This window comes from Anneissia japonica, unplaced genomic scaffold, assembly GCF_011630105.1.
Source record: "Anneissia japonica isolate Jap-2015-1 unplaced genomic scaffold, ASM1163010v1 scaffold287741_len385558_cov193, whole genome shotgun sequence".
Classification (NCBI taxonomy): Eukaryota; Metazoa; Echinodermata; class Crinoidea; order Comatulida; family Comatulidae; genus Anneissia; species Anneissia japonica.
Window position 1 is genome coordinate 10,014 of NW_022754911.1, and position 8,752 is coordinate 18,765.

Genomic DNA, 8,752 nt, shown 5'->3' on the forward strand with positions numbered 1-8,752 from the left:
GTCACTTGCTTATACTCTGCTATAGTACCTTCGTACCATATCTCGGACATAATACCATTACTTTCATTCGCCCACAGATGAGAGATTTTCATTTGCCCACAGATGAGAGATTTTCATTTGTAGCAGAATTAAAGAGTCCATGATTATTTCCTTAATATGAAGGTGATCATTTAGATCTTTGGAAGACATCAGGATAGACAAATTTTCTTTCAATTTCTCTACGGGAAATTGTTTACCTTGCCCAGAGAAGCAAAACAAAGATCCATCGGCCTTCTGATTGAGAATTTTCTTTAGAACATTAAGTTGAGCCTTCAATGCGATCAGTTTCCTTTTCTTTGTTGTTAATACCTCCAAATGAGAATTCATATTTTCATCATTTTGCCACAGTCCACCATACTGCATCAGATCATTCAGCAAATTTTCGTGTAGCAGCCTGGCTCTATCCGCACTATCAACCATTTCCTGCTTTCCCTCCTTCAGGTGTTGCTGCTTCTGTGCTGACAATGTTTGGCTTCTTTCGGCATCAATTTGTTTGCTATGCAGGGCAAGCATTTGGGCCTTGAAGTCTTATTGCATTTATAGACTATCTTACTTTCAATATAACTCAAACTTGCATTTGGCGCTCGTTTCACGTAATGGTGGAGCAATCCAAAGACTCGTTCGCCACTAATGTTATTGCTAACACATGATTTCGCCTGTATCTGTAACTCATCACTAGGACTATGATGAATGCCACCTGGTAGTTGATCGTCTAGTTGTCTACGGCAGATTTCAAGAATAGCATCAAGAAGTGTAGTCAACAGACCTTCCACTTGACAGTCATCTTCCTGTGAGGTTGTTAGCTTCTTGAACACAGCATCTTTAACCAATGGTACTTCTACAAATAGACTGCTTGCTTCCCCTGTAACAAGTGAATCTGTGTTTGACTTCCATCCTTCCATTTTTTCTATGGCGTGTGTGAATGGAGTATTCAGCTCGAGGATATTTTGATCCTTTTCAACTAATTTCATCCACGGGCCCGACACATATTTTCCAATGAGGCCAAGTGCTCTACATCCTGTCTGGTATTCTTTGGTTTTACTATCTACTAATACTGCCCGCTGTAAATCATTTGTCGGCGTCCACACTTTCGTTAAGAATTCCATTATGTGCAGCAGCAAGAAATAAACTGCGCCAGCATTCCGATATGTGGAATCGGCTACCCATTACAGGAGATAATATTTCGCTTACTCTAATGCCTCGACCCCTCAAGAACACATCAATTTCTGATGGCAAGCCTACTGCGTTGTTATATAAACAAAGTCTACAAACAGCACTGATAAAGCTCTGTGCTCCACTCGGACTCCTGCGTTGAAATGACATAGGCTTATGTTCCGGAAGGTTGTCATCTTGTCATCTTGACTTATGGGGTGCATGGCACAGAAAAAGTGATTTAACTGTTTATTTCCAACTGACATTGATTCAATCAGTTTCCTTGTTGACTGCCTTGTTAACACCGCAGCGGTCGGTTATTGTGTTTGCTATAGAGTCAAGGAGGTATTGTTTCGATGCTGACCCTCCAACTGCTTTGTTCGCAGCTTCTAGATCTTCCAGTGACTGTATTATCCCCACAGCATTTGCCGAAGCAGTTCCCGAAGGAAGGCGAGTAATACCAGTAGTATAGGTGGTTTTTTAGTCAGCAATTTGAACCTCTAAATAGTGAGTACGCTTTTTGTTGGTTCCGTCGTACTTCAATGTTGTATTGTTTCCCGATTGCAAGACTTCACTAACTTGAATTCTTGAAAGCTCTTTCATTTCTCTCAGCATACGCAAGCAGGAGGCCGTATCTGGCAGAACACCAATCTTTAGTTTACCAAGTTCTTCAATTGCGTATCGCAAAACATTTGGAATGTTTCTGGCTGGAACCTCATGCTCAAGGCAAAAGTATACTGCATTGCGCACTGGCCAGTTGAACGTTTTTCCATCTTTTTTTGTGATGATCTCTCTTGACGATAATGATGTTAATGTAACAATTTCTTCGTTGAGTTTTGCATTTTCATCTTTCAATCGTCTCACTAAGTTTTGTTGCACCTTTCATTTATCTTTTGTACATCTGCTGCCAGGTTTTGTGTTTTTTTATTGAACTTGCTATTTTGTCGGTACTTTTGCTTCTTAAGTTTTGATATTTCACCCTTGAAGTTTGTGAGTTGTTCATCTACAGGAGTTAAAGGCTGCCTCATCTTTTTCATTTTATGTATTTTTTCTCTCAGTGAATTTACCTGCAAACTCTTTCTTCTAATTGTTTGGTTTTGTCGCTTACAACTGCCAATCCTCTTTACCAAAACTTTTGGTTTTACCGCCAGTTGCCTATTCAGCTCTGTTATTGAAGCTTGCTGTAACTTATTTTCTGCTGCCAACTTTTCATTTACAGAAAACTGCAACTCACAATCTTTGCATGAAGTCAGTTGGACCACCTGGTATCGCCGCCATTTTACAGGTTGCTTTTTGTTTGCTTGTGGAATAGCAAACATTTCCAACATGAACAAATCTAACTTTGGTTTGCTGTTTTTTATTATCTTCTGTCTTGTGTCCTTGATGCTAGCAATTTTTGATCGCAGGGTACTGTCCTTGATATTGGAAACATCAACATCGTTTTGTTGTAGGATTTTTAGTAACTAAGTGATATGTGCTGAAATTGGTTGCTTCAGTTTCAGAACAGCATCTCGCATCTCCAGAACAGCACCATTATTTATGTGTTGACCATTAAGCCTACAAATGCCATCTTCATTTGTGCTTGATAGTCTAATACATAGTGCATCCGAATACACACCGACATAGTGTGGGTCATCATCCATCTTCTATTAATTATCAATGTATAGGCCTTATAGACTTTAAAAGGGAAGAAACAAGTACTTACCATCATCGAGCATGTTAGTCAAAATGTGTACACACAATGAGATTATTAGGCCTAGCAGTATTAATAAATTCATGCTTTTAAAATGTGTGATATTGTCTTTATTTTTACACACAGTTCCAATGAAAAATTATCATTGGGATTGACTATTACAAGGAAAATTAAAATCGATACGATGATTGTAAAATGTATTATAGAAATACCATTTTTAATTATTAAAAAAAAAGGGGAATAAAATAAAAAAAAAAGCAATAAAAATTAGTTTTCAACGTTATAGATAATATACATATACACTTGACAATTCCTATAATACATTTAATTGTTTTTTAAATATCTATCTTTTACCATAACGTTATAAATCTTAACTAAAATCTATTGTACAAGTTTACGAATGCTAGGCCCAAACCATGGGCTTAGGCACCACTACAGCTAGCGGGGAAAACGATGCTTTCGCCACGACAAGGCGTAAAAAAAATTAATGAGGGTGCCCTCACAATTGTCGGGTCTTGGCCTAGGCCCGCTAGGCGACGAAGCAATATAATATAATATTTTCAGAAATCTAACTTTTATCAGCTACACTAATATTTTGAAAATCTTTCTTACCTTAATATTTCAATATCTGGAGAAAACCGACAAGGTAATGAAAAAGCTTGTAAAGCACTTCTAATATTCTTTATAAACTTTCGTAGTACTTAAAAAACTTCTACAGAACCGAATCTCACGCTTGAAAAAAACATAGCCTTGTTGACATATTAATGGAGGTTGTCTCGAAGTAGTTCGGGCACAATTTCACAATTTAACGATATTCTTCCGCAAACTACGATAATACATGTGGGTATCCTATTCTCCGTCGGGAACTATTTCCTATCCCGTTTTCTGTATCGACAATCTATAGCGCCCTCTATCACTTCTGAGCTTACCTACCACAGCCCCAATCATGGTAGGGTTTTGAGGTAGTCTACACTCTCCATCTGTAAAATTCCCTCCCCGGGTACCCCTCTACAGGTATTTCAAATTCTTGTATCCGCCACTGTATTTTGAAAAAGTAGTGTGGAAATAAATATTTTGCATTCCTTAAAATCAATTAGATACAGCTTATAAAAGGCTATAGGCGCCAGAGCTTCCAGGGGCTTCGCCCCTGGGCTCCCGCTGGGGCCCTAGGCGGCGCCCTAGCTCCCAACCCTTTCTTATTTTGCTTTTCGTCCCCCCCACTTTCAACCAATGATCGATGCCCTTGTACAGTACTGTAATTATATGTCTTGATGAACACACTTTTTTGTATACAGTATTTCTTATAAGAAATGTTTTGTTTCATATTGGAGAACAGGAGGAGATTAGCATGATGGAACCAGTCACACCTAGTGTCACCATCGACATAACTGAAACACGGCCAGCAACTCATGCTCTCTTGGACTCGGAAGAGACACCAGACATAGTAGAAGCGGATGCAACACATGTTTTGGATATGTCCAGCAGCCGTGCATTGAGTGAGACCAGTGTTATAGACACCCAAGCAACAATCTCTGAAATCATGCGACTCATGGAATCGGATCCATTTGATGCTGACCAAGTAAGTCCATATTGATTGTATCGTCTGAATTTTAATAGTTACATAATATGGCACCATTGGGTTTCCTTTATTGTGTGGGGGACATTGCTTTGGCCACAAATAATAAAGGGATAATGTATTTCAAATTTATAGCCATCCTTATTAAAGGGATACTTTTTTTGTGTCAAAGGTATCATCTTACCGAGGGCTCTACTGTACAATAATACTGTGTAAAAATCCATTTAATGGCTCATGTACAGTAGATCCGGGAATCTCCCGGAATCCCGGAAATCTCCCACACTCCCCCAAGCAAGCAAGAATCTCCCGGAAATTAACCCATCTCATAAAATTCATAATTTAGCATGTTTTCACTGCTTTATTATAAATTTTCCCACAGAAGTCGGTGCAGATGGGTGTGACTATGTACATCAAAATAAAATTAAAGTGTTAAGAAAGCTTACTATTACCATTATTAGCCAGGTAACAGATGGAGTAGATAAAAAATTATATTCAAATTTAAGTGTGAGATGGCCTTTTCCGGCCATCTGTAGGTGCCTAAATCATAAATTTTCTTACCTCACCTCCAACCATGGTAGCTGAGGTGTCGACCATCCATCTATAAAAGTGTCTCCCTGCCCTCCACCACCACCCATCAACCCGCCACCGCAGATCTCCTGGAAATAAATTCCTTCAACTTGGGACCCCTGACACACTATCAAGTTATCTCTGGCTGATCTGTGATTCGCCTATGAGCATGATAGAATTCATATGTTCCAACTCGCCCGCTTCGATTAAGGTCCCCCCAAATTTTCATTTTAAAAAAAATTCTCCTGAATTTTGTCAAATTCTCCCAAATTTTTAGAAAAGAACCTAAAATACAAAAAACAACTAATTAGTGGCTTTTTAGTACCAATAATTGAGTATTTTTGTCTCAATTTTTTCTTTGTCCGCCAACTTTATAACAATGTGTACAAAGGCTTTCTGAGTGTTACTGACACCCTGAGACATCTTGGGGGTGTGGACGCACTACACCATGATAGTAAATCATTCATAAATAGACCTAAAAATGTAGAAAATATAAATTATAACCATAGAATATAATTGAAAACAAAAACAAAAAAAAAAACCCCCAAATTTATATTAACAGCTTATTTTCTGAGACTAATAGAAGTTGAGTGGTCTGCTAAAGTTGTCAACCTACAAATCAACATCCTAATCAAATTATAAACATAAATCATTATAATCAATATTTATATAGAAAAATGCTTTTTAATATTTAAATTATAAATGAAAAGGTACAATTAAATACATGCAATATCAATCTCAATCTAATATAATTTATTATTCTTTCCTTTAGGCTGAACTTCGATTTTTACATTCTAAGCCAACATGCTTCATAGTCTTGGGCAAGCCAGGTGCTGGCAAGACCACCTTGGCAAATAAACTTGCCCAGACATGGCACTGTCAACTACTGCATGCCACAGACTTGATCCTTCTGCACATTGAGCTTCAAACAGAAACTGGTATTAAGATGCAAGAGATTCTGTTGAAAGGAGAAGCGTTACCAGAGGCTATGGTTGCTAAGATGATTGAGGACAAAATAAACTCCCCAGAAGTGGCTCATCATGGTATATTTATTATTCTTTGTATATTAAAAAAAAGAAAAAAAAGAAAAAAAGACTCCTGACAATTAAAAGCAAAAACAGGGAGCTCTTTTATAAAAAAAGTTTAATGAGACACAAGTATTTGTGTACACAAAAGTCAACCACATATCATTGCTTTAACCTTAAAGTCTTCGTTTATAGTCCAGGTCTCACTACCATTCAAAACTCAAACAAGTTTAAACACATTAAAAGTCAATAGAAAGAGGCAATGGTGTAAATAATTTTTTTTTTATTGAAACACAAGCATTCATGTACAAATACTTCGGGCAACAGCATCATATCATTGCACTAACCTAACAAAATTCCTCTTCACTACTATTCAAAACAAGACTTCAAACAAGAAACAGGCAGTGCTAATAGAGCATGAATATTGAGACATGAGTATTCATTTACACATTGCATATTTTCAAAGAGTTGATACTAATAATGTATCCTAAATGTAATTCTGTGATATCACTAATCCAGATTGAAAGATCTGACTTAATCTGAAGCTACAGTACGGTCGGCAACCTATGGGTCGTTACCAAACTTTACAGTGTTGTGTCACTCATTCACATCCTCATCTCCTCATTTGTCTACTGTTGAGGGGCATTTACCGCTTAGTGCATACTAGCTAAATTGGTGGGCATTATGTAGTCAAAACATGACAAAGCTGCAAGCAACCAATATCTGAATTAACACAGTCGAACTAAAACGATGGAAATCCAAAAATCCAAAAATAAAACAGAAAAGCTGCTTTAAGTAATTATTTTCTTTAATAAGTATGGCTATCAAATTATTATATTGTTGTTATGAGACACAACAGTACTTCGATATACAGTAGAATCCTTTTAAGGGGACACCTTCATAGGGATACCCCTATTCAGGTGCCAGTAGAGTAACGACTCAAAAAATGGGTACATGTAACATGATATAATAGAATCCTATATGAAAGTACACAAAAAAGAAATCCCCATGGTTATGGGTAAAATTTGACAAGATTGGTTAGATGAAGGCCTATACAGAAAGATATTCTGGTTTGATGTGAAGTTTTTTTTGTGCAAATGGTGTCAAAATATAGTTAAAAAATATTTTTTTTATTTTTAGACTGTAGATTTTGTGATACTGTACAATGAAAAGAAAATAAGTATCCTCCTTACTAAGAGTTGAATATGTATTGATTTGACCATTTGGCACACCCAGAGAGTGTTGCTGTCTCATTATTAGGGGTGTCCCCTTAATAAGGGTTTGCCGTAGTGTTAAAAGATATAATTTTCTCATTTCATGGTAAAATGTCCCCAGAATAGAGGTTTCTCGGGTTGTATCACATTGTTTGAATATTTTGATTCTTGGATGACATTTCTAAGATAACTGGAGGTCTTGGGTCGTGGGAAGCTATGGCCAAAAATTATGGGTCCTAAGGAGTAAAAGTTGCCGACTGTAGATCTAAAGTAAAACATACTTATGAATGTTTATTTATTACTATTTTTATTTATTACCTCTGCCAAGGAGATTATGTATTCACTGCAGTGTGTCTGTCTGTCTGTCTTTCTCTCTGTACTAAGTTAGCAAGGTTATAGCAAAACTAATGAACAGATCATCATAAAATTTAGTGGAATGGTACATAATAATCAAAGAAAGACACCATTTAATTTTTACAAGAAAAGGTTAATGGACAAGGTCTGAGTCACAATAATGGAATCACCTCTCATATCCAGGCATCCCTTGAGAAAACAAACATTATTTTCTTGAGGGTATACTGCAGCATGCAAGAAAGTAATGTGCCTGAATACAGCTGGACAATTATTATTAATTATTGGAGGGTATGCTGCATTTTGGCCTATTATACATGGCCTGCATATTGTTGGTTCTGTCCGCATGGGGCTAAGGTATGCATTCTATGGAGTGACTGCTCTACAGTAGTTTCTTTATTATACTTGGAACAATAAAATTGGCCTACCTTGTCAAAACAAAAGTTTACATTTTTTAATTATGATTAAAATAAAAGTGATATAAATGTAATGTTATTATTTCTTTTTAAAAAAATCAGTCAAAAACCACTTATAAATGTATACTTTTAAATGAGTCAGAATGCTTTCATGTGCCTTTTAATTTGTTAGTTTAACTCAATTCTCCTTTTAGGTTATGTACTTGATGGTTTCCCATCGCTAAGTGAAGACTACATGACAATCCCAGATCAATTGGAACTTGTTAAAAATTGGAACTTGAAACCAGACTTCATCATTAACATAAAGGTCAGTTGGGACATTCAATATTTGGGGAAAACTTTTGTACAATATTATAATTTCAGTTAGTGTCCCTCCTGTTCTTTTGTATTCTGTCAACGATAAATGCTGAATGTCCACCTCAAATAATATTAGGTACCGGCAACAATTTTTAAAAGTTTTTTTTGCAACATATTTGTTCATCTCACCAGATAGAGGGCATGAAAACTAAGAGAATGGTACTTAAATTTTTATTTTTGGGTGGTTGGTTGCTGAGATATGGCCATTCTAATATCTGCATTTTCGCGCACGCCGTAAAAGTGTAAAACGTATGGTTTTCAGCATGCTGTAACGACAAAAGTATGTGAGCTACGCAATTCATTTTTTTATTACTTTATTGCAAACAAAACTTTTATAAACTATATAAAATATCAAGGCAATA

At 36.5% G+C, this 8,752-nt stretch overlaps 1 protein-coding gene across 14 annotated transcripts in view; it reads left to right on the forward strand.

The window, feature by feature from the left end:
- LOC117123297 (adenylate kinase 9-like) overlaps positions 1 to 8,752 on the forward strand; it is a 53,858-nt gene that overhangs the window by 6,117 nt on the left and 38,989 nt on the right. For all 14 annotated transcript variants that reach the window (XM_033269168.1, XM_033269172.1, XM_033269167.1 and 11 more), the window contains exons 2-4: positions 4,221 to 4,463; positions 5,800 to 6,070; positions 8,228 to 8,340. In XM_033269168.1, coding sequence (XP_033125059.1) covers positions 4,221 to 4,463; positions 5,800 to 6,070; positions 8,228 to 8,340 — 627 coding nt within the window. The remainder of the gene's footprint in view (positions 1 to 4,220; positions 4,464 to 5,799; positions 6,071 to 8,227; positions 8,341 to 8,752) is intronic.